The sequence below is a fragment of the Idiotropiscis lumnitzeri genome, chromosome 3 (assembly GCF_059441095.1).
Source record: "Idiotropiscis lumnitzeri isolate Australia: NSW breed Sydney's pygmy pipehorse chromosome 3, RoL_Ilum_1.0, whole genome shotgun sequence".
NCBI classification, from domain to species: domain Eukaryota; kingdom Metazoa; phylum Chordata; class Actinopteri; order Syngnathiformes; family Syngnathidae; genus Idiotropiscis; species Idiotropiscis lumnitzeri.
In genome coordinates, this window is record NC_142393.1 from 5,150,436 (window position 1) to 5,176,995 (window position 26,560).

At 40.8% G+C, this 26,560-nt stretch overlaps 1 protein-coding gene across 9 annotated transcripts in view; it reads left to right on the forward strand.

Annotated features, from left to right (window-relative positions):
- The first annotated feature begins 2,982 nt into the window (after nt 1–2,982).
- LOC148339553 (protein FAM184A-like) overlaps nt 2,983–26,560 on the forward strand; it is a 42,875-nt gene continuing 19,297 nt past the window's right edge. For 2 of the 9 annotated variants that reach the window (XM_088290744.1, XM_088290742.1), the window contains exons 1-23: nt 2,983–3,212; nt 6,562–6,639; nt 6,797–6,931; nt 7,464–7,562; nt 9,335–9,541; nt 10,416–10,589; nt 10,683–10,844; nt 11,018–11,153; nt 12,554–12,735; nt 12,826–13,011; nt 16,316–16,438; nt 16,827–16,988; nt 17,283–17,404; nt 18,300–18,450; nt 20,875–20,989; nt 22,128–22,225; nt 23,151–23,304; nt 23,708–23,835; nt 23,932–24,116; nt 24,582–24,728; nt 24,840–24,957; nt 25,053–25,157; nt 25,937–26,062. In XM_088290744.1, coding sequence (XP_088146870.1) covers nt 3,018–3,212; nt 6,562–6,639; nt 6,797–6,931; nt 7,464–7,562; nt 9,335–9,541; nt 10,416–10,589; nt 10,683–10,844; nt 11,018–11,153; nt 12,554–12,735; nt 12,826–13,011; nt 16,316–16,438; nt 16,827–16,988; nt 17,283–17,404; nt 18,300–18,450; nt 20,875–20,989; nt 22,128–22,225; nt 23,151–23,304; nt 23,708–23,835; nt 23,932–24,116; nt 24,582–24,728; nt 24,840–24,957; nt 25,053–25,157; nt 25,937–26,062 — 3,288 coding nt within the window. In that variant the 5' untranslated portion in view covers nt 2,983–3,017. Of the gene's footprint in view, nt 3,213–6,561; nt 6,640–6,796; nt 6,932–7,463; nt 7,563–9,334; nt 9,627–10,415; nt 10,590–10,682; nt 10,845–11,017; nt 11,154–12,553; nt 12,736–12,825; nt 13,012–16,315; nt 16,439–16,826; nt 16,989–17,282; nt 17,405–18,299; nt 18,451–20,874; nt 20,990–22,127; nt 22,226–23,150; nt 23,305–23,707; nt 23,836–23,931; nt 24,117–24,581; nt 24,729–24,839; nt 24,958–25,052; nt 25,158–25,936; nt 26,267–26,560 lie in introns of those variants that run through there. The other 7 variants (XM_088290743.1, XM_088290745.1, XM_088290737.1 and 4 more) reach the window with 6 other exon arrangements.

Consider the following 26,560-nt stretch of genomic DNA (forward strand, 5'->3'; position numbering starts at 1 on the left):
ATACGACAATGTGATTTGATATATATATATATATATATATATATATATATATATATGTGTACATATATTTATTTTTTTAAATTTTTTTTTTATTTTTCGTTATTTTTTTTAGATTTAGAATTACATGGAGACAAACACTGCACCTCAGTAATATAAACATTTTGGATGAGTTCATCTGTTCAGCAAATGCGTGTTCCTCTATGCAGCACTGATGAAACATTGTGCCCCTTTCCAGTATTTTAATTTGCCCATCCCTGCATGATAGACTATGGCAGGGGTGTCAAACTCATTTTTGTGGACGGGCCACATCGTAGTTGTGGTTTTCCTCAGAGGGCCGGTATGACTGTGAACCCATATAAATTTATTGGAAAGCCAGTTTTGAAATCAGAAGCTAGTAAGTAATTGTTCAACAATTTTTCAATTTATTTTAAAAGGGGAGGATTGGTAACAAATAAATGGCAATATCTCATATCTCAGTGTTGTTAAAAGTGAAGAAAATATGCTAGAAACAGGAAGTTGATGCAGATGATTTGCCCTTTGCGGGCCACATAATATGAGGTTGTGGGCCAGATCTGGCCCCCGGGCCTTGAGTTTGACACATGTGGACTATGGCATTCAAAACTCCATCTGCCTTGGTGAGATCACACCTTTCGTGAGAAAATGAGGCCATCTGCTGGTCGATTATCACTCAACACTCAAATGGGTAACGCCAACAAGTTCCTTTTTTGCTCTTCATTATTGTGTTGGGTAATCAGAGCTAGCGAGCTGTTGCTACACTGAAAGAGTTAATAAATCCTTTTTTGGCTTAAAACAAAAAAGCCAGCAAAGGTGTTGGCCGACCTTTCCTCAAAATGTCAATTTTTTTCTTGAAACCACATTTTGAATCATGTCAGATGTTTTCCTCTCCCATTCATCAGTTTTAAGTAGCATATTTAGCACAACCAACCAAAGGAGTAGGCGACGAAAGGCAATTATGCTGAACCTATCAGAGGATGTAAAAATGCCAACATTATTCTGATCCTGATGAAAGTCTAAGAGTGGTGAATAGAAATTAGGAAACATTCATCATAATGGTGTGTATAAGGAATGAGCCAGCGCTCGGGATTTGGAAGGCCTTGGGCAGATTACATACACATGGCAATACAGTGAACAGGAAATCTGATAAATCTGACAAAAAAAAAAACAAAAAGAACATACACATAACTAGAAGCTAGACAGCCACGGCAGAGACGCACACCATGAAATGAAGATAAGAGACTGTTGTGAATAAATGAATTACAATGTCATTGTTAACTGCGAGAGAAAGAGACAGCAACAAGGTGACCTTTTTATGCTCATGCTTGAGTAGAATTTTAAGTGTTGGGATAAACTGAATAAATAACTTAGAAGTGTAAAGAAATATGCTTCTAACAAATATGTATAATTATTTGATGTTCAAAATTATGCATAATAATTCACATACTTTGTTAATACCATTATGTTATTGTTGTCCAATGTATTTCCTTCTCTATTTTTGGCAAACCATCCTATTTTTTGCCATGCTTCCAGAAATGCAATAATATTAAATGGTGGAAATGAAATCAAGGAAGTCAGAGCCTGTTGCCACATATTGCATGGCTTGCTGCGTGAGAATCACCTGCAGCGATGAATCTATAATTTAAGTAAGTCTGCTGCTGTTTTCACATAGATGCGGTTTTATTTCTATTTCGACTTGTAGACTCTTCTTCTGACTCACTCTGACTTTCTTGGCGGTTTCCCCTTTTGATGACCCTGGTTTGTGCTGTTGTATTTTTGTTGTGCTGTTTTCCCTCCATGCCTGAGGGTGGCGCTGTCAACCGTGGTTTGAACTTGTGTGTTTTCCAAGTGTAGACAAGTAAAATGGCTGCTGCTGGAGCTTGTCGTTCTCTTCCGTTGGCCCTACTGCAACTACGCTAGGTTTGCTGGTTCAGGTAGCTGTCGGGATGGGCAGCCATTTTGTTTTCAGTTTTCATCAATATTTAACAACACGATAAAAACATGAATGACATCATACTCTCAGGAATACTGATTAGGAAATGTCCTAGTGTGTATGGACTGCTACAGATATGTTAGTCCATGATGGCTGCAATAAGTTTTGTTCTCAGTGGATGGAAAAATGTTGATATCATCGTGGAAAAACTGAAATCTGATTGGTGGCTATAGTTGAGTTGGCTTGAGAGATTGTTGAAATGGGTTCTTATTAATACAACAGGAACCCCGAGCAGACACTGCTCTGGTAAGATGTCAGTTTATGAGAAGGCTAGTTTTCAGTTTTGTTTTCTTTTAATTTTTAATTATTTTTTAGGGGAGGGGCTGAGTTGGGTTTTGGTGTTGGGCTCCATTGATTATGAACTTGCCCGGGGCCCCCGATGTGTAGGGAATCATTCAGCGTTCTGGGGACCGCAACTTTATCGCGTTCGTTGCATTTTAAATTTTGAACCACAAGGTGTCAGTGTAGGACAATTGTCAAAATTGGCTAAAACACCCGCCTGTTTATGACGTCAGTAAATCGCCGAAAATGTACTGCAGAAAGCATTTTGTTTTTATAATTTATTTATTCCTCCGTATGACTGATCCTCAGTTATGTATTATCCACATTCTATGTGGGTTAAAATAATAGTTTACTCCGCCCCTCCTGGAATCCAAACTTTCCGACAGCCATTGAAGGCATCACTGGAGATGGACCTGCGTCTCCAGGCTGGATGCAGGACGTTGCAGACCGGGCTGTGCTGCGTCAACATGTCGGACGTCTTCTGCCTTAAATGAACAGTTGGTACCGAAAGCCGCATTAGAGAAAAAGCAGCGTGTATGCGAACAACATCTGGCGTGCGTCCCTGCTTCTTGCGGTCTGCAGCAGCTGGTGCGTAGTACGATGGGACGCCCCCCGCTCGGCGTATCCCTGCTCGCGATGGCATTATTGCGAGCGTAAATCCCCCCCCCCCCCCCCCCCCCCACCCTCGTTTCGGATCGAACGTCTTGTATTTATATCCCGGTGAAAAATGGCGACTGGAGCAGGCTGGCAGCCCGCGTACGGTACCTCGACAAGCGGCTCCAGCAGCTGCACTAACAGCGGCGCATCAGCCAAATACGTCCCGTCGTCAACATCCAGCATGTTCTACGACGCGAGTTTAACGCTGGAATACACGCAAGACCTCCATTTGAAGATGAGCAAGAAGATTGCGCAGTTGACCAAGGTGAGAGATGTTGGTTCGGTGCAGCTTTGAGTGGAGTGGCGAGAGGCTCTTTTATGACGTGGGACATTGCTTGTAAACAAGTGATGGCATCTCACTGAGTGACTGCGGCGCAGTGTGGCAGCTGTCATGCTCAACTTAGATTAGTAAAATGCAACTGATATTCGTTAAAAAGAAAATGTAGTCTATTAAGATGGTTGCATTTGCATGTCTTATTTAATTTCTTAATATTACAACGTGTGTGTGTGTGTGTGTGTGTGTGTGTGTGTGTGTGTGCGCGCGCGCAAACTCTCCAGGTTTCCCACATGACCAAATTCACTGCCGAACCTGTGCATGTTACAAAGCGGCTATTGCCACCAGAAAAAAAAACTGAGGAGGGGTTGGGGGCTTACGTAATCTTGGGGGGGATGCAGGGTTTTGTCAGTCTTTGTACCTGAATGCAGAGCAACTGTGGTCGTGGGAAATTCGAGGTGGCAGCTGTGAGTTGATTTTAACCAAGTCAAAGTCTGCAGTGCAAGGAAGCACAGCGCATAGGATGCATTTTTACGTAACGTGCAGACAAAAGGGGGGTAAACGCTTTGTGTTATTGCACACCGTGAAGCCAAATCACCTGCTCCACGGTACAAAGAAATTCAGGTCAGAATTTGAATTTGGTTGACAGGCAGCCTCGCTCAAGTCAAGTGCATCTCATTGTTTTGGTTGTAATCAGACCAAAACCTCATTTTGTTTTAATGACAACAAATGAGATGACTTTGACCCTGCAAGCAACAAAGACAATTATGAGGATTATTAATGTGTGGCAAAGCTACATCCGTTGTTTTTGCATCCCAGCTGTACTCAAATGGGAGTTTTTTTCTGCTATGGCGTCATTGTGCAGAGATTAGCCAGGCAGGGCTTTTCTTGATCTTTTTATACACTGTCACAAATAGGCTAGGAAACCATTTCTCTTCCCAAAGTGAGTGTTTTCCAACCATTTATTGCACCAAAGGGCAAATTGTACCTTGAAAGCACACCACAAAATAAATGTCTCACTTTGTTCACAGACATGTGGGAATGTTTACAAAACAATGTCCATAGTATTTTTCTTAGTTACAAAGTAAGATTCTCGTTTTGGAGGATCATCTAGCCAGGATGGTCCATTTTTTTTAGTCAGTTAAATATTACTCATCTCCCGCCCCAATCCATTGAAGAAATAAGCAAAATGCCAGCCCCCATCTGAGAAGTCCCATTCAAAATTTTAAAAGAAAAACTGACTGCTTGTTTTCAGAATTATGCTCAGTAATATTTTTATCAACTATTTTTGAGTTGTCTATTAAGATATGACCTTTATTTATTTTTTAAATTTCTGGTTAATTCCCATTTTTCCTCATGAGGCAATTTTCCAACTCTGGGTATTTCCAATCCTACTCAGTGACCTACGCCGCATCGTTTAAAAAGAAAAAGCTGTAAAACCAACAGTACTGGTACATAATAAACATCTGAAATGTGGTTTAGCTGCTGCAATGGAGCATGTTGCGACAGTACCACGCCTCGACATCATCAGAAGATGTAAATAGAAGCACGCTGATAGAAAGGAACATGAGCATCATCTTCAGAATCTTTCTTTTTTTTTTTGGAGTGCATACAAAAGTGTGATGCATCTCCCTTCTGAGGGACGACGAGGAACGCGAGAAGAGATGAAAGCAGCCTACATCATTACAATAATCATGTATAATTAAAGGCGGCTTCCATCAAAGGCTTGCACAGAACACAAGGCTGAAATAGACATTTTTCTCTGGCCTCATATTCTATACATGAAGTTGGAACGAAACAACATCCTGATAGCAATCGGACAATTTTTATTTATTTTTTTGCTTTGACTTGCGAGCAAAGATGTTCGAAATGAGCACTATATGGTGGCAAACAACTTTAATGGCATTTCTATTCATTCATAATCTCGCATCTCAAGGCACCACTCTAGTTAATGCAACTTCTAATAGCAGAAATCTAGTAGGGATGGTTAAGTACTGATACCTGGTATCAATATCGGCCTTATTTCAATATATCGACTACTTGCGATAGCAGCTGATACCAGTCACCAATACCCTCTTCTGGGGGTTTTACTATCAGGAACTAAATGGCATGCAATTTTTAAGTGAACCGCATCCATGTCAGTCCTCTCATATGCCCATTAAGATGTAATTTTTTTGAATTATTATTATGTTGCTGAGAGTGCATTTACGAGTGTGCTGCTACCAAGATGATGATGTCATGTTTCTTTACTAACTCAATTTGGGTGGTATGATGACTGACTTTCTCCATTAGAGTATTTCATGCATATACTTTACACGTTTACCTGCTCGCATTACGTAAGAAAAATGCTTAACATAATTTATAAGTAGTATTTTTCTTCTGGATAGTTGTATTTTATTATATTTTTCTTATTTTGCAAATAAAAAAAAAAAAATAATCTATATCGGCAATACTGAGATTGTGATAAATGTTTGAGCTGTATCGGCCAGCCCTATTTTTCAACTTCCAAGTGTCATACTTAACAGTTAACAGTTGAACCTGCATTATTTTGCACTTCAATTTATTTTCAACAAAAAAAAAGAATTTTATTGCAAAGAATTTATACTTAGTGACTTGTTTGTTTTATTTTTGTATTTGTTTTTTTTATTTTTTTTTTATTTAAATGTAAAATTCTTCATTGCTGAATGACAGTCCTGCATGCATTTTTTTCCGCAAATAAACAAAAGGTGTTCCTTTAAAATGATCTGTCGTTGGTGAATGGAAATTTTATTTATCAAAAAAATGAGTAGTATCGATTGCTTGGTATCGATGACTACTCAAATGTTCATGGTATCGGTCTGAAAAAAAAATGGTATCGAAGTAGAAAAAAGTAGGATGAATGAAGCAGATGTCACTGACTTTGCATCTTTGACTACTTTTAATTTGTTCACTCCTCTTCACTAAATGTGGATGAGCCACCTCCAGCGGGATTAGAATTCCGCTGACTCTGTTGACACTTTTGCTTTTGGAGGAGTGGTGGAGCCCCTCAAATGGATGATTTTTTTTTTTTTTTTACTTAAAGCCCCCCTTGTTCGCACGAGCGCATCCTTCACCTGCAGCGCCTATAAAGGCAGCTTATGCTTGTGGGAGTGAGCGAGCATGACTTTGGAGGCGTTATAACATTTTGCTGATTGGAGTTTAATGCTGGAAAGTACAAATATTCAGTTCATAAATGTGTGCGGTCTGTGTTTGCTTTTTCTTCTATTCATGATGATGCTCATCGTTGTCCATTTATTGATCTTATAACGACTTTGCAGGAAAAGCGCACAATCAATCCTCATTGTGTCATCTTGTTTTCCAGGTCATCTACGCTCTCAACACCAAGAATGACGAGCACGAAGAGGAGATTGATTCATTGAAGGAAGCCCACGAGGATGAGGTACGGATTGTTTCAGCAAGTTGAAATAGTTGCTGTGAAAAATGTTATTAGGACAATAAAGATGTTGACGTATGAATCTATAAGTAAATGTTTCTTCAAGGCTTGAGATTTTATTGTTGTGTTTGAACATTTTTTTTTGCGTATGGTCTCTGCTCAGGTGCAGCACATTGTGACAGAAACCCGAGACAAGATTATGCAGTACAAGAGCAAGATGGTGGACGAGGCCGACCTGCGGCGGCGGCTGGCCAGTCTGGAGGAATCTGTCGAACTACATGAACACATGAAGAGACAGGTCACCAAATTTTTTTCCGTTTTGTTTCGATATAGGATTTAGATATCGATTTAGTTGTCTTGGCTTCATTTTGTCAATGAAAATCTTAAAGCTAAGAATGCAAAAGGCAATATGGGCGAACGGAATTTAGAATCAATATTACAGTCATTGTAAACCTGCCCAAATAAATTACCGGTATACTTTTACACATTTGGAGCACCAACATATCCAAACAGAGCATACAACAATTCCCACAGTATTAATTCCCTCTTCTATGTCAAAACAACAACAATAACTGGAGCTTAGTTGGAGACCTTCTCTGCCTCTTCTTCTTGCTCTCAATTTTTTTATAGTTAATTTCGATGCTGCCTGGTGATAAAGTGGCGGTGCATCGTACCTTAAATGTATAATCACCTCATCGTAATTTTACATGTACAGAAGTGAAGTGAAGAAAAATACCCAAATGAAGAAACAAGAAACATAAAGTAGTAAAGTCTTGTGCCGAAGGTGGGCGACAGAATGATAACAGCCCTCGATGGTTGTGGTCTTGCAGGCTTTGGCAGAGTTTGAGATGTACAGACAAAGAATGGAGGATTCGCAGCTCTGCACTGAAGCCCAACACACGCAGCGAGTGGTTTCCATGAGCAGAGAGGTATACACACGCACACACACATACACGTGAGCCGCATAAGCTTAAAAAAAAAAAGCCATTTTGCAGTATTTGTGATTTTAATCCCGTGTCAATTGCTAATCTAACAACCCTAAAAATTATTCCATATTCTTAAAAGACTCTGTAAAGCTGACAAAGTACAACCGGGCTCGTCATAGTCTCTGAATGGCCAACAAAGTATGTGGTGCTTTTATTTTAAAAGTGCATTTAGTGTGCACATGTGTGGACGCTAGCACATGCGAGGTAGCAAACAAGAGCTACGACTTGTCTGAAGTGTTGCCAAAAAAGCAACAATTTGCTATATTTTGCAATGTTTTCCATTCCTGCACGGTGGAAGAAAGAGGGCCAACATTTGTCCTGGTAATTCAGTATGCAAATTTACAGTTTCATGTACTTTTCTTATTGGGTGGATTATGAATAAGCATTGTATACATACATTTTAATAATAATATACTTCCCACTTATTTATATATTTGGACTAGGCACGGTTAATATGAGTTGACGGTTGTTGCACAAAATTAATGTTTCAATTTTTTAATTGTAACGATGTAATTTTAATGACAGCTTATAATTTTATTTTAAACTGTATTTCCTAATTATATCAGTATGTAGAATATTTACACATGAAGAAATTTCTTGAAAAAAAAAAACAGGTTTTTCTAACTACATTACAAATATAAAAGGCAAAGTTGAGGTTATCATGTTGGCTTTGCGTTCAACTTTCTCACCTGGCCCCTTTGCAAAATAAATCGCCCACCTCCGTTGAGGCTTCCAAAATATTGTACGCGTTTAAAGATAATTGCTGAAAACGTGCGAAGTCTGATAACAGTGTAGTACTCAGTTTTGTAGAGATGGCGTTAACATTCCAGTTTTCCAGATTTAAATATATATATTTTATTTGCTGTGGATAAAACTGCTCTATTTGACATACCATCTGGAATGAGATGCTTTTCACCACTATCTAAAAAAAAATGAGCGTCTTTGTTTGAATCAGTAGTTATCCGGCGCTCTTACAAATTACTTTGACGGAAAAGGCCCATGTCGAACACTACAGCGTACAGCTAGCTAGCGAGCTAGCTAGGCGACTAGCTATGCCTACACCCCGTAAATGCATCTTTCCTGGATGCCACAATTTACAAAAAAGCTCAGTGTTGTTACTTAACTTACCAAGCAAGCTAGTACACAAGACCTTTTTTTGTCACGTTACAGGGACATTAATGCTGTAGAGCTACCTGAATTGGTCTATCAATGGATCTTTTATCTATAGTATGACACGTCCAATTGTTGGCAGCTGTTTAAGAGGAGAGTCATTGGTAAAGCCAACTCAACCCGACCCCAAAACAACAACAATGTCTCACTGAAATGAAATTACAATTTTCGTACATCATGACATATACCATGTCACACCACACACATCATCCATATCATGTTCTTTCTGGTATTATCTAAAAGCAGCAGGCAGTCTCTTGTTTCTATCTTTGGATCAAGGCGCGAACTTAGATCCATGGCATTACATCGCACGTTACATTTTTTTCTCTATTTGATTTCAACCGCATGTCTGTATGATTCGTCTATGTGTCAGGTTTCTTGTATCAGGAGGGCCAGAGAAGCTGCAAGCATTCGCTCATGTCTGCTTATGTCACGCTCTCACGATTAAATATTCTGAAAATATGGAGTGAACCACTGTGGGAGTTGGCCTCGGCACAGTTTGCACGCCTCCAAATAGAATAGAATATTTCCCGTGATCTCACTAGGTGGAGGAGATGCGTCGGGATTTTGAGGAGAAGCTGCGGGCATTCAGCCAAGCTCAGGCCCAGTTTGAGGCGGATAAGCGGCGAGCGCTGGAGGAGATGAGGTCCAACCACCGCCAGGAGGTGGAGGAACTCCTAAACAGCCAGCAGAACCAGAGCGCCACCTCCACCGAAGACCAGGAGAAATTGGCTGAGCTCCATAGACAAGAGGTGGGACAGAAAGGAAGAGAGAAGAGGTTGACGCTCACTAACATTGGCTTTTGGAGACAGTTTATGCAGCAAGTTACTTAACGGGGTAATTGCTGTTTTGGTGGCTTAATTTCTGAATGAAGCAAGCGTAGGGGTTTTGTTGTTGTGCAGATGTGAATTGTTGCATGTCATCCCGCTCTTTTACTCACACTTTTCCTTTCCTATCAACTAATATAACAAATATTAAAAATGTTGCCACTCTTGTGGTGCTGAACAATGAATCAAATTCAAATCGACAACGTGCAGCAGAAAGCTATTTTCGATTCGCAAATGCTGCATTTAAAAAAAAAAAAAGAAACAAATATATATATCTATATACACACTTTTAGATATATATGAGTGTATATGTTATAATATAATATAATATAATATAATATAGATAAAATGCAAATTGAAGTGATAAAACCACAGATTTGTTTGCATTATTGTTGTAATCACAGTATCTACGCCAAAATTGTGGAATTGTTTTCAATTTTTTGTCACAGTGAACGCTTAAAAGACTACAAGTCAAAGTGTTTAGTAAGTTAACAACTCCAATTGAAGTAACTACTGAAACTATACTTCATATTAATTTACAATTCATTTAACTTTTTTTTAGCTTAAGGCTAACGTATAAGATCAAAGAATTTTCGTATCATAAATCTGATTTTTTTTTTTATCTTTGTGGTTGTTAATAAAATCCATGGGAAGAGGACTGTGAAAAAATAAAATCTACATATTTGCAATACTGAGGCAAAAAAAAATTACGATTACATTCTTTTTGAAAATTGTTCAGCACTTGATTGTTCGTCCATGTGTTATGGTTATGTTTTGTTTTTTATTTGTTTACTCGCAGGTGGAGTCATTAATGGAGAGGGTGGAAGAGCTGACCAAGGACAAAATTCGTGTGGTTGAGGAGTACGAGGCTAAACTGGCCAAGGCTCAGGAATACTACGAGCGCGAGCTCGAGGCCATGACGAGGACGCACCAGCTCACCACCGAAAACCTGCTGGCCTGGAAAAGGACCGAGGTGGAACCGCGCGAACCCTCTCCAACAACATATATGCAACACCTTGTCCTGCTGAAGGTCCGAATCTGAACCTAATTGCTTGCGCGCGTTCAGGTTGAGCTTCGGAAAGAGTTCCAGGCGCAGGAGGCGGCATTGCAACGCTCACTGTCAAAGCTGAGGAGCGAGCTTCAGAGAGCCCAGGAGGAGGCCCGAGAGAACCGGGACAAGACCAACAGACTGCAGACGTCACTGGTTAATGCTGAAGGCACCATCAAGGTAAGGAAATCAACATTGCATTTTGGAAGATGAATACTTAATTGCTGGGGTGGGGAGCAATAAAGGACAAATAAAAATACAGTCAAAGATTTTTCTGACAGCTTTTGAATTTTACTCCTTACATTTGTTTTTCTGTCTGAAATGTGAAATCCTTCGTGTACTGTGTGTTGTAGAACCTGCACAAGCAGCTGGAAGAAGCCATCCAGGATGGCGAGATTTGGGTGATGCAGCTGAAAGACACCGAGTATGAACTGGAGGGCTGCCGGGAACGAGTGCAACAGCAGGCGACGGAAATCCTCCACAAAGCTGGTGAGCCACCTGCCTGAAGCAAACACACTCACTGGATGCACTTTTTCAACACGAAGGCTATGGATATATAAAATGCTGCATTTACGATAATAATAAACACACACACACACACACACACACGCACACACAGTCTTGCTCCAGCGTTGTATCTGATGACAGCCAGAGCGTGTGAGCTGAGCTCTGGGAATCTTGTTCCTGTGTTTTTTGGACTCTGGTTTGGGTTATTATCTTGCATTATCTTACATCATCAATGAAGATTAGTGTGGCCGTCCCGGAAGATGCAAAGCCAAGCTTTGGCAGGACTTCCACTGAGTTTCATAGATTAGCGCGAATGTCTGATATTCTCAGACCAAGCTTTTCTTTTTTTTTCAAAACTTTAGCCTTTCCATCATTTTGGTAAAGCTTTATCTTTTTCTCATCAGCTCAGAAAGTTAGGTCCCAGAATTGTTAAGCATGACCTTACTCATCTTCTTTCAAAGATATAACATCTGTGCTTTTTTGTTCAGGTTCATGACCGTCAGTCTTGTCAGTCAATATTTTTGTGTGTTTCCCCGCTAGTGGCATGGAATGCTGTGAATAGCAAAAATCTCAGCGTTATGAATACTTGTAGAGACAAGATGATGCCCAAAAATTATTTTTATGTGAGACAGGGCTTTGGCCTAACTAACAGAAGCTCCTCCCCTTACTTTTGACATTGTTTCATAGCATCACGATGTATCAAAATGATGCCACAGCAATAACTTTACTTCCATCCATCCCTCCATTTTCTGTTACTGCTTCTCCTCACTAGGGTCGCGAATAACTTTATTGTATGGTTGAAGTGGCTCAAGTACAAAAACAGAAATTTTGTTGAGTTTTTCAGCAATATCCTGATTATGGCGTTCTGCACTGAATCATAACATTAAGCTAAGTTGACTTTTTGGGCATTTTGCTGTGTGTCTAAGCATAAAGCCAATGGACATTTAAAGTGATGCAGTTCCTTGAAATACACAATGTCTAATTCTCTTTGATTTATGTTTAGTTTTTTTAGTAACTTTAACTTGGTGTGTCAAAAAGCAGGTTAGAGCTTCGGTTTTTAAAAGAATGGTCCGCTATCTGCCAATTTGTTGATTGCCTGGAAGTTAGTTGTGTTCACTGTTAAAATCAAAGCAACAAAAAAAAAAACATATCTTGACAAAAATTGTAGTTGGGTCACTCGTATCTCAAGGCAGCAATAAATATATTGGATTTAATTAGTCACCTTTCCAAGAGTTCTCACCTGAAGTCAGATCGAAGAGGTTCTACTTACCTGAAACCCTAATGAGGAGTATCGGAAATGGATGGACAGATAGATAATATCGTCTGAAATGTCATGAATAAACCGTATTAAATGTAGAGTTGCTTGATTTATTGTTTCCCAGGTCAGATCGGATCCTTGCAAGCCACTCAGATGTCCCACGAGGCATCCATCAGGAACCTGGACCAAGAGCAGAGTCGGCTGAAGGAGAAGATTGGCAGGCTGGAGCAGGAGAGGGAGGCCCTGCTGAACCAGAACCAGGTGGCCGGCGAGCAGCACAAACAACAAGTGCTGAAACTAGAGCAGGTGCGTTGTCAAGTCTCAAGAAGTGGCTGGGCAGAGGGGAAGTTCATGCAAACTCATATGATCACATGAACACTTTCGTCTTCCCATCAGTCTCTGCGTGAGGAGCACCAGGGCTACGAGAAGGAGCTCTCCAGACTGAGAGCTCACTACGAGGAGGAGACGCGTCGCTACAAGGAGGCGCAGGTCAGGGCGTTGGAGGAGATGGAGGAGAAGCATCGAGTCATGAGGGAGGAGGCTCAGCAGGAGAAAGAGGAAGAGAAGAAGCTTCTTATGATGGTGAGTCCGATGATGAATGAGAGGAACTGAGGTTGCTGCGACTTCACAACAACCGCTGTTGTTAAAAAAAAAAATCTGCACATAAGGAAATCCATCCATCCATTATCTGTTCCACTTCTCCTCACAAAGGTCGCGGGGGTGCTGGAGCCCATCCCAACTGTGTTCGGGCAGTAGGCGGGGTACACCCTGAACTGATTGCCAGCCAATCGCAGGACAAACATAGACGAACAATCATCCGCGCTCACACTCACACCTATGGGGACAATTTAGAGCTGGCGTGGGGTAACTTTTTGATTGGCGGGCCACAGTGGGTTCTAAAATTTGACAGAGGGGCCGGACCAGGAGCAGATGGAGTGTTTTGGTCACCTCACCTCATCGGAGAAAAAAAAATACATTTAATTTTAAATGAAAGTGAACAAAGGCATTACAACAATATCTATGTCTTTGAAAAAACAAATTATTTAGAAAATAAAACATGAACAAGGTTTATTCATTTAATTCAATTAAAAGTTTGGCAGGCCGGATCAAAACGTTTAATGGGCCACATGTGGCCCCCGGGCCGTAGTTTGCCCACGCCTGATTTAGAGCATCCAATCAACCTCCCATGAATGTGGGAGGAAACCGGAGTACCCGGAGAAAACCCACGCAGGAACGGGGGGAGAACATGCAAGCAACACACAGGAAGGCCGGAGCCTAAATCGAACTTTGAGGCCATTGCGCTCACCAGTCGTCCACCATGCCGCCCAGCTCAATTTGAAATAAACCAAAAAGCAATTGTAGTTTTCTAACAGCCAGAATTTTGTCAGTTGGCGACTAACACACATGCAGCGTTGGTTCCATTCGGTTGTCTGGCTGTCATTCCTCCTCTTTCATTATGGTGGAGATCCTCGAGGTTGTAGAAAAGTGCCATAAACGGCACCGATGTTCTCCGCTCGATGTGAACATGCTGCCGGTGAAGATGCAAAATAACAAGCGCAACTACTCTCAGGCAAAGAACGTCATGGCCAGAAACTCTGAAAATGATGAGTTTCAACAAAATGAAAATGAAATGAACTGATGACGCCAGCTCAGACGAGAAGTGAAACATCTTTTAAGACAACCACAGGATAGCCTCGTCTGCAAAGTGGAACGCATGATTGTGCGTATGGAAAACAAAAAAACAAAATGTAACGGTTAAGTCGACCAAATACTTCAGGGAACATCGCAAGGTGACTTAACTCGAAGATTAAAACTCGAGACTTGCACATGTGTGAATTGATCCCATCGCTGGGTGATGTTGATCAAATCGGGCAGGTACCGACTTTCATACGCATTAATTGCGACGTGAAGCCGCGGGCTGTTCTCTCTCTCTCAGCCGTGCACGAGCATCAGCAATTCGTGTTTGCCCTTCAGCAAAAAACGTGTTTGAGATAAACGTATGGGTAAGAAATGCACATCCCCCTCTCTTGTGACTGCACAATTTTAATTAGGCCAAACAACATCTCTCTGCTTTGTTCCCGTGCTCATCCTCCGTTTTCAATACTCAAATGTTACGTTTGCAGCGTGAGTTAGTTTTTGCTCGTGTGTACCGCCAGAAAGTAAGATGGCCTTCATCGCAACAAACCGTTGGACTTCAGAAGGGATTTATCATTTGGTATTATGCGCCCTTCGTCTTTTCCACTCTTCCGCTTCAAAGGCTGATTGGAGCTGACTGCTAATTGGTGGATTTTCACTGACATTAAATCCTGCCTCTGAGCATTGTGCAAGCGTGTGGGCGTCAGATGACAGATTTCCTGAAAGAATGAGAGAGAGTGCGACAGAGATGGAGGGTGGGAGAGGATGAATGGATAGAACGGGCGTGAAAAATAATTCCTATAGGCTGTGCCTTGTCGTCTTTAAAATGGATGCCTGTTTTTCTTGGGACACAAATGAAAAGGGGCTGTGGGAGGGCAAAGATGGAGGCAATGTAGAAGTGGTCATTTATTTTTTTTTGTTAAGCACGGATTTAATCGCTCAGAAACTTTTAATCCCTGCAAGCAAGATATTAAAAAGTTTCTACTAATTTCTCATGCTCCATTAACTCCAAATTCCAGTTCACTGAGGGCCCCGGTGAGACTGCAGCAGAATTTCTTCAATCCGCCTGCAGGTGGCAGCTTTATTGGCCATGTCGAATCATTCACTGGTCCTCGAGGAGAATCGCTTCTGCGGTGTGAATGTTGATGAGCGCTCTCTGTCGGATTAGGCTAACATCACCTGTCATGCAGATTGCCAAAGCTTTCATCCTCCCAAAAAAGGGGGGAAAGGATTTGCGATCGACATACAGAACAGAGTGCCTGTGTATTTAATTGAAGGTATTTTGTGAGCAAATATGAAAAACAACTGTCAACCTTGGGCCTCATGAGGGAGGCTAAACTGGTCGAGAGAAAATGGTGACAGATTGCAAAATTAAATCTTAAAAACATGAGGAAAAAATGTAATGGAATAAAAAATATATTAAGTGAAGCAGAAATACACTGCTTAACATCCAATTTTAATCAGAGATAGATTCATGGATTTTTTACGCTAATCTAAATATTTAAGTTTTTTCTTAAGTAATTATTTACCTTTTTCATATATTTATATATTTGTTTTAAATTTGAGCTGTAAAAGCTAGCTCAATACGGATTTTACACTGCGCCGTAAATTTATAGCTATGACATTTCAGGAAAAAAAATGCATCTGTTGCTGAACCAAACCCTTAATTCATAAATATTACTAATTATATAACTATATTACATATATTATTATGAAAACCAAATGTGCAAGAGAAAAAACCAGCGCAAAAAAAATATATAGAAAAGTTTACTTTCATCTCAGATTAAAACCTTTTGTTTTTTTCCCTAATAGAACAAGAAAATTTAAATTGGCAAGACTTCTTGAAATAAGTCAACAAAGCTATCCTTATAAGCCCCACAGACGTTTTTAAACATGAACATGACTCATAAGGAAAAGGAAAAAATCAAATAGCTTTTTTTTTTTTTTAAATTTTTGGGCACATAACTGTCATCATAATAAACGTGCTATTATTTTTGATTCATTACTCCAAAAGTAATTATTTTACTCATTTTAATGACTAATCACTAGAGAATAAAACGAAATAAATTGCAAGGCAAACCACCACTACAATGGAATCAACAGAACAAAAAAAAAAAAAAAAAAAACCCTCCAATCCTCTTTTCCCCCTGTAACCAGAATCTCCACAGAGTGCTCCCATTTTAGAGCTGCCTCTTTCAAGTGTAAACACTTTGTCTGCGATGTGTCTTCTAACTCTGAATCTCCTCCCCAGAAAATGAGTCAGGAGTTTGAGATAAAACGTCTGTCTCTGGAGGAGCAGCGAGACCGAGTACAGCAGCAGCTGGACAACTTGAAAGAGGAGCTGTCTGCCAAGCTCAACATGGCCAATCAAGAGGTAAAAATTGTTGGTTGGATTCCGCAAGTGTTGATGCAACTCCTGGATTAAAAAAAACAAAACAACCACAACTAAAACTAGTAAACTAAACAAAACAAAAACTATTAAAAAAAATTCCAAATGAAAGAAAAACTAACTAGATTGAAAAATCCCAATCTTGGATCACAACTGCAGCTGACTTCACCTTTATTTATTTATTTTTTTACATTGCATCATAATCTGCAGACCTTGAAAGACAGTAACAACCTTTTTTGGACAAAGTAAGGAGTAGAAAGAACAGATATTTGTGGGATATAAAGTAAAAAGTACTCAGAAGAATAAATTCACAACAATCCACTTTAGTACAATAATAGTTGTATTTGTACTTTTTTACTTGCCACCATTGCAGGTGTCCCACCTCCAGGAGCTGGTGAGGGAGCGGGACCAGAACGTGAGCTCGGCACAGAACCAGATCACCTGCTTGAAGGACACGCAGGAGAAGCTCAAGATAGAACTGGACGCCACCAGAGCCCGGGTTCGAGAAACCAGCAATCTGCTAACAGACCTACAGGTGAGCAAGACGGGAGCTTGAAGCACACAGCATTTCATTCGGAATTAAAGCTGCGGGGGACAAGCAAGATGACAGAGTAGATGATTTATGAAAGCAGGAAATGAGAATTTGCAAAGCAATAAGTGTTGAGCCATTTGTGAGCTAATGATGATGGAGCCATTATGCGCCGAGAAGCCCGTTAATAGACAGAAGGGGACAATACAGGAAGTGTGTGCGCATTGCAGAGCCGCAATACAGCAACATAACTGAAATGTACATTTGTTGCGTACATAAACATCTACTCTATGCTCATAGGAGGAGATTGAGACTCAGAAACAGCAGCATGAAGCCAGAGTGATGTCAATTCGAACCGAGGAGAAGCAAAAGATGGACAAGATGGCCGACAACTTGGAGCAAAAATGGAGAGAAGCGCTTCGGTAAAAAAAAAAAAAAAAAGAAAGAAAAAAAGTTTCATATGTGTCAATAAGAACTACAAACAGAGAACCTATATAGCGCGCTGAAAAATCCTTTAATTTTGACTTCATATCGGCGTCTTTAATTCAGATTCCTTCCTGCTACGTTTCCATTCTCATTGTCAATTGCATTTAATCGCTATAGCAGGTGTTTTCGACAGAGCCGAACTTCAACTACTTCCTGCTTCTGTGTCTAAGAGTCATGGGAAATGTAGTCCTATTAGCCGAATGCGGCAGTCAGACCGAACGCGTTTCCAACTTTACAATTTGTGACCGCGGGACAAACGACACAGACGCTTCCAATAGCTGCTGGGACCGAGCAAAAAAAAGGTTAGCTAATGAGTGAGGAAGAGGACGTATCTGGTGAGTGCAGTGATTTGTTTACGCCTGTTGAACTGTCAACTAAGATAGCATTTAGCATTAGCCAAACTAATAATTACCACTAGTCACCGAAATTAAAACTTTTTTCTCCCCTTCAGTCCTCTTCCTCAAAGGAAAGCAAGCAAGAGACGCAACGCGGCGCTATTTTGTGTCCGGTCTGAAACTAGCATAAAAGCCCTAAATTGGTCAAATAAACATACGGTAGAATTATCTAATTAACATCGCATACAAGACACTTGAGATACGAGTGTTGTATGTTGGCCGTGAATTCAACTTGACTCACTTCACGATAAGCAGCACTTAAATAATTTATTATTTATATAAATTTATAATTAATAAAAAAAAAGATTTCGGCCATATCATTTTTTGGGGGGATGACTTCAGTGAAATTGAATAATTATCCAATGAGCCGCAGCATAACTCTGCACCCTTCCCCATATAAAAAAAAATAATAATAAAAATGTGCCTCCGTCTTTAGTGAAGAAGTGCGGCTGCTGAGGGAGGAGCTGAGCGAGGAATACGACGCTGACAAGCAAGCGGCGCTGACTCAGCTCTCCCAGCAAAAGGAGCTGGAAATGATGGCCGCCAGGGAGGGCTGGCAGAGGAAGGTGGAGGACCTGCTCGAGCAGGTAAAACTCCAAATGGCATGCTACGGCACTGTTCGCTCGCTGTTGAAGGAAGTTTAAGCAAAATATGCTTCCTAGAAGTCAAGTTACAGTCTTGCTCATGTTAAATGAAGCTCTAAATGAATCTCTGGCTGGAGAGCGTCCTTTGTTTATTGAAGAGCTTTTTAGGAAAGTTTGGAAAAGTATGATTATGAATTTGTATGTCTGGAAAAATATATGAATTTCCACATTAATTCAATTATCCGCTGACCTTTAACCGTTTAACATCATCCCCCCCACTTTGATTGAGTGATCTGTCGACTTTATCAGTGATGCGTTTAATTAACAGTGTTGCTGTAAACAGCCTTTTCCTGTTTTGCACAATTCACGTCATTCCCACTGCAACAGTAAATTAATCCCCTGTGCTATTTATGTTTTTTAATGTTCCTTGCCAGTAGCAGTAGGAAAAAAAAACAGCATAAGTTCGCCCCCAAGCAACAATATGCATCATTTTAGCTGTAATCGCGAGAAAAGAGCCTCATTTGTTACTAAGTTGTGGTTGCAGAGCTGCCCGAGACGCTGCGAAAGGAGAGCGTCTCGCTTCTGGCTAAGTCAGCACTCTGCTGAGTCACAAACCGAAGTGCCAAGGGAAAAGACTCTTCCTAATTTCTACCAAGACGCCCGTGGCCTCCGATGCAAACACTTTTTGACAAGCTCTCGGCAACGACTATTGAAGGAGGCAGACTGGCAATCAGAACGCTACATTCAGTCCAGCCATCAACAATCAATTTGTTTCTGTGAAAAGAAGCTGTTTTGAAACACCTTTATAATTGTACCAAATTCTTTCTGCAGCTGATGTTGGCTCATAAAATATTTTGTACAAAAATTATACTAACAAAATCAGTTCTACTCATTATGATCCCTCAAATAGCAAATGAATCTAAACCTCTTTTGTGATGCAGTGCAGTTGTATTGATTTTTATTGACAATATATCTCAGATGATTCATCTTACCTCTGCTAAGGACAAGTGTGTAAAGGAAAAAGTATGCATCGCGCTTAGTTCATCCAATTACTGGATCCAGTAACGACCCTGCAGGTCATGTGTAAAAGTTCCCGATATTGTCTCATCGTGACAAATTACCTCAAGTGGATACATACCATCAACTCACAAACTCCAATTGAATTTTGGCACAACCAATCTATTTTTAAGTTAACTCAGCTTAATTTATTTACATTTTATAAAGGAACAAAAAAAAAGATAAGTGATAGATGTACAATTTATGAATTTTAGTGCACTGAAAAAACTTGTCTTGAATTTATTCAATTTTATTTCTCCACAAAATACAGTGCAATTAATCTCATTTATCGAATAATTAAGTAGATGTCCATTTGACTTAAATAATCTATTTGGATCTAGATTTTATTGTGTGCAACCTCTCGCCGATATAAAATTGAGTAAATACAGCAAAAATTATTTTCAGTCTACCAGGTTGTGCACGAACACCTCCTGTGCCGACGCACATATTGCACATGCCAAAACCACCACGGTTCCTAACATTTAATGAGCCAAAGCCCCCATTTTACACCATTAAATATTTTCTGCAACACCCCTGCTGATCTTTCACATCACCCTGGCTGTGAATCTCCGCAACCTCAGCCACGACCATACACTCCTAAACATGACAATTTGATCTTGTTGTTGCGGCTCCATCTGCAGAGCTGCTTAATCACTGACCTACTTGGCCCCGATGCAGTAACAGCAAAAAAAAAAAAAATCTTCATCTTATGTTCACTTGGAACCTCATCAAAATGTAATAAAACAAAACAACAACCAGCAAACGGCAATCAAAACAGTACCCCTCGCCCTGGTGCTTCCCATTTATGGTCATCCCCTACTTTCTTACTCCGTTCAGCAAATCCCATTCAGTCCTGCTCCTCATCTTCGTCTTGTTAAAGCCTAACCCTGCAGCTCCCCATTTCCATCCTGCTGCACTAAATCCTGCAGGGGATTTAACTGCCAGAGGAATGGAAGAAAGTCGTGCCCTTCATTGCCCCTTAAGCGTCTAATAGTCACAGTATCTCCTCAAAACAACCCGCTACTTTCGCACTCATTGATAAGCTATTAATGCTTTGAAAGGAGTGGCTTCTATCATAATGATGACATCACCACTATGACATGTTTGATGTGATGGGACGCATTTTTTTGGTCCCTTGGCCATCAGTGTGGACTTTCCCGCCTGAATCCACCATTTGTACATTGCAGTTATAGAAACCAGCAATAGTATATAAAAACTCAATTTTCACATCAGTTCACAATTTCTCTCATACCATGACGGGAAAAAAATAAACATGGCTAACCAAGAGGTCATATCTGAAAACATACACGCAAATCTTGTCTCGCAGCGTTCACATTCAGTGTAATCCTGATGTGTTGTCCCCGCCTGCAGATATCTCTGTTGAAGCAGTCTCTGGAGCTGCAGTTGTCTCAGTCGCAGGCTGCCCTCCAGCAGCTGCAATCTCAGTTCAGCCAGGAGAGGGAGCTGCTGGGCCAGCAACTTAAAGGTATGCCAGTGTCATATTTAATCGCATTGTGTTCCGAGCTGGGATCTGGAGTTGGCGTGTTTTCCCCATGCTTGTGTGCGTTTTTCTCCATCCTTCCTGAAAACATTCATATCAGGTACATTGAAGACTTGAAATTGCTTCTAGGTGTGAATTTGAACATGGATGGTTGTTGATCTTTGTCGACAAAAATAATAATTAAAAAAAAAAAAAAAAATTGCCCCCCCCACAAAAAAAGCTAATAAGCATTCAATATATGTTTTCCATGAAAAACAGTAGGAAATGGGGAAAAAAATCCTGAACCGTGAAAAAATGCAAAATTAAAAAAAAAAAAAAAAAAAAAAAATTCTAATGCAAATTCACAGTTGCTGATCTGCAAATATACTGCTGTTGACTCTAGTTTTAAGTTGTAATATCACCAATCATCACTAGATGGCAGACAGCGCTTGCACTGGGTCTTATACTACTAGAATGTGAGTGGGCCTGATATTTATTTTGGGTGAATTTGGAATGATAAGCAGGAGAAACATAATACTCCAACATTATTAAAAAAATTGTAGTCAGTTGATTTTTGTGAGGGGAAAAAAAAATTACAAAGTGAGTTCTTTCACGCTTTGTATCGTCCCTGAATTGTAATCTTTATGCAAGCGACGCCATTAAAGTGCAGGAAAAAAATTAAATCCAGTATGTGGTTATTTTATTGTTTATTCAAACCCAAACCTGTTGGGTAAGATAAGTGGATCTTTTATTCATGCATTGAAACATATATTATCAAAAATGAAATAGAATTAAGAGCACATAAATTGGGGCCGCCTCTAGCATTTCAGGTGCCCATCCCTGCTCGGTATGATATATAGATCGGACTTGATTCTTGTTGTTTCCCTGCTTTATTTAGTTCTGAACTCCAGTTTCATATACATATAGTATACAGATAAAATATGTAATAATATATATGTATATATATATATAAATATATATATATATATATATACTGCAGATATTTGGAGAAATATGGTAACTTTAATAAGGTTCTGATGTCGGTTTTCTGGTGCTTCTGATCTGTTGCTAGCTCACGTCATGTCCTGTTTAGTGTGTGTATGAAGTGAACGTGTGAATGTTTAATGCCACGTTTGTTTCCTAGAAATGCAGAGAGAACACCAGAGGAGGGAGCATCGACTACAAGAGGCTCACTGCTGCGCACTGAGCACGATGGAAGAGGCTCGGCAGCACCAGATCCGGGTAACAATACACACGGTGCAAAGAGCAACTGTGCAAAAAATTGGACGATGTCAAAAGTAACTCAGTTGTTTGATTCACATATTTTATCACAGTCATTTCAACATAGAAATGGCAAACCAGGACTATATTGGCATGTTTTGGGGCACATGTATTGGTTCTCAAAAAGGTATTTATTCGTCAGGGGGGTATTAATCATAAACAGCATCTGGATAAAGCAGTGGATATAGGAATTTGTTATTACCCGATTTAAACATGCACATACTGAAGCACATTATCTGGAGTCATTTCCTCCAGAGAGGAACATTATCGTGTTGAGCCGTTGCTTTGCCCAGCCTGAACCAGATTGATCAATTTATCCTACAAAGATCAATTCCTTTGTGGAAAGTCCAAGAATGAGTTACGAGCCTGTGAGGAAATTACCAACTCTGCAGGGAATGGACGGACTAAGTCAAGTGTTTTACTTCTTTAATTTTCCTCATTTCCCTGCTAAATGGTTCTAAGAAAAATGAAGGAGCTCGATGGCTCATTGTTGGCATCGTGACTAATGTGCGACGATAATACATTCCTGGCAGGAACATTTAACGCACCATGAATAAATAACAAGATGTTGATTTGAGGGGGACCTTCCCTGCGTTGTTTTAATATTATATTGGCTCGGCTGAGATGGATGGAAATGGATGTTGTAAATTAGTTGTGCTTTTATTTGTGGTTTTGATTTCATTTTCTTACCCTTTTGTGCTGCCATTATGTTCCACTTTGCTGCTGTAAAACAGGAATTTCTGTATTGCCGGACTCATAAAGGGTTATTCTATTCTATTCTATTCAACCTTGTCTATAATATTTCAGACGTCATAGGGATGTTTTTCCAGTTCCTTTCCACCTTCCCACTATCCACTTTCCTCCCCTTGCTCTCTGTCACCTCCAGGCCCTGGAGGAGCGTCTGAAGCAGGAGCAGAGGGAGGAGGTTCATGCTCTGAAGGAGGCCCACAGGAGGACCTTGGACATCCTCAGACAGCAGTCCGACCAGGAGCTGCAGACGCTGCGATTTGAACTGGAAGATGAGGGCAAAGCCAAGCTGGGTAATTGTTGCATCTGCGATTTGTTTGCGTGCAACTCCCTGTCTGCAACGGGCTGACTTGGGTGGTGAGGGGGAAAAAAAGGCAAAATTGCATATGAAAGTTGCTAGGTTGGTAAAATTTGAATTTGGGCAATGCAGTTTTTAGCAATGATGTATGTTGGTCTTTACACTTTACTGTATCTGGAACGTATCCCCCGCAATTGAGTTCACGAGATTTGTCAAAGCTCATCAAATCAACTTGTCATTTTTACGTATCTGACGGTATATGACAGTGCACTCGCCTGTTTCAAATAAGAATTTCCGATCGTTCTCTGGATTCACCGTAGATTCAGATCGTCGTCATTTACTCATTGTCTTGAAAGAGGATTAATGTTTTCTCATGATGACCACTTTCTCTGTGGCAGCGTCGCTGCGTGCTGAGCTCAACCACCTCCATGCGACAGCCATCGAGCATCTAAAGCAGATCCACCTGAAAGAAAATTCATCTGCCAAACGGGAACTTGAGAAGGTCATGGAGCATAGCCGCCAACAGGTGACTTGGAAACCGTTTTTTTTTTCTCACGTTTAGGTTATTTCTGCAGCTTCCGGGAGGTTGAACACAACTTTTCCCGCCGACTGTGTTTTATAGGAGCAAGAGCTCCTGGTTCGTATCTCAGACTTGCAGTCGGAGGTGTGTTCCCGTAACAACCGCATCACAGATCTGGACCACGAGATTCACTCTTTGAACGAGACCATTGATACCCTGACTCGAGAGCTCGAGTTGAAAGGCAAAGAGGTGCTTCGTGTCCGCAGTGAAGCTAATCATCAGATAAGGTACTGCGTGCTAACGCTTCCAAAAAGTTTTTTTTTTTTAAATCATCTGTGAACTGAAATTCATTGAATAATTCATTGACGTTAACATTGCCACTACTACTAAAAAAAAAAAAAAAAAAAAGTTATTTAAGGGCTTTTTTTGTGATCTGTTGCCTTAAATGGTGACCGATCGCGACGAAAATGCAAATGCACATTACCTACTACCATGTCCACTTCATTCTGTGGAAGTATAAACGTGTTCTGAACAATATTTTGGATTTATTGACATCAAAGAGCTCATGTGATCACCTCCACAAAATCAAAAATACCGTGCAGATCGATTCTCCACTTACACAAGCTGAGCCGACAATAGAGCAAGAATGCGCACACGAACCCCGACTGGTTATATTTCGGTCATTTAGCTACGCTAAAGTTGTGTCATGTCTCAGGAGGCATAAATGTTGCATGCGTATTTGGGCTGTGCAGGGCTCATGAGCAGGATTTTGCCAAGAGGCAAGAGCGGGAACTGGGAGAGCTCAGTGTGGTCCATCACAGAGAGACTCATATCATGTTGGCAGACTTCAACAAGGCTCAGGAGGTTCTCAAAGACAAGATCACCGCCTTGCAAATAATGTAAGAACCAGAATAAATGCCTCTCCGAATTGCTCCCTTTCTCACATCATGTTTGCCTCCTTTTTTTTTTTTTTTGTCTGCTCCATGATGGTGAAACGTCTCCCTATCCAGTCTGGAAGGGACGGAAGAGAAATTGAGGAACCGAGAGAGCCGACCTGAAGATCTGCATCTGATCGCAGAGCTCCGTGAGATGGTCACCGAGAGAGAGGCTTTGGTCAAAAAGCTGGTGGTGAGTCAACTGAATTATGTCACAAAGTTTTTGCGCCAGACACTTTAAGTTTCCCCTATTGTATGTATCTTTTATTTATTTATTTTTTTCAACAGGACGACAAGAAGTTTTACCAGTTGGAGCTGGTCAACAGAGAGACGGGCTTCAGCAAGGTCTTCAACTCCAGTGCCAATGTTGGGGTCATCAACCCTCTTATCAAGGTCAGTGGGTGTGTCGGTCTGCGTCAGATGACACAATGTGAGATTGTGTGCGTTGCAATGTGACTGCTTGTTTGCGCATGATGCATGTGGTACAACACACACACACACGCACACACAGCTAAAGGCACCACATTTGGTGACATAAGTCGATCGATCTTGGAGCGACAGCCAATTAGCAACGAATTTGATCTATCGCATCGTCTTTCAGTCAAATATAATATAATTTAATGCGTGTGATTCCTATTTAGAGGTGGCTTTGGTGACATCTTGTGGCATCTTGGGCCGTTTCAGAAAGACCACATAAGTGATGCATGGTTAGTTTTTGGGTTAATAGCTGCGGACGGTTCCACAAATGGGTACATTTTTCAATAGTGATGCGGCACCGCCACATCGACCGAGTGTCATGATCAAAAACGAGACCAATGTTTTCTTCCTAAACGGTATATTTTTATGATTGTAAAGTACTCTAACATTATGCAGTTTGAACCTTAACACTGTTCTTCAATATAGTTATAGAAAAAAAATTAAATAATGATTTATATTGAACATAAAGGTTATATAAGAAATTTACTAAAAGAAATATTTAAAAGTTAAATACAACGGAGCTTAGTCAGTGATTCTTTCGGCCTACCACCACCGTTTTACCGTTTATGTTCTTTAAGCAGTGTCACCAAAAGCAGCATGCTTCTGTGGAAAGCCACCTCAATACAAAATTGCTGTCTTGCTTACCATGCAGTATCCCCCCCCACCCCGACACGCCTCTCTATGTTTGTGTGTAGCCAAAACCAGGCAGCCAATCAGATCAACGCTTGGCCAGCTTTCCTAGCCAGTCAGCTCTCCGATTCGTCAGCCCTCCCGCCGTGAGTCGTGCGAGCGAGGAAGCGGAGGGTCGGGAAGTGGAGGAGGTAGGACCGGGCCCATTTGCGCCTCCCCACTCCCCCCTCCAACGCGCCCTCCCCCGGCTAAAGAAAGCTCCGCCGCTCCTCCGTCCTCTCCCTCACATCCCTCAGCATCCGCCACCTTTTCCTCCTCATCCCCCTCCGAGTCATGCGCTTGCCCATCCTCCTCATCCTCAGGAGCCGCAACATCAGGCAAGTTGTAGGAGGTGAGAACTCGTGTGACTTGCTGCCTCAGCTGCCTTGAGATGATGCGGCAGACATGTTTTGCTGCCCCCCCCCCCACTTGTCACCACCTTCCATTATTATTATTCTTTTTTTAAACTTTTCCTTACGACCATCCTCACCCCTTCAATCCATCACTGTTACCCCCTCACTTCCAAACCTTAAAGGGGAAGTCCTCCCAAAAAACTTCTTAACAAGAATATGTTCTGTGTGCCATCACAAGTCTAAACATGGCATTCTAATTAATATTAAATTTCTGGATTATCATTTAATTGGAATAAT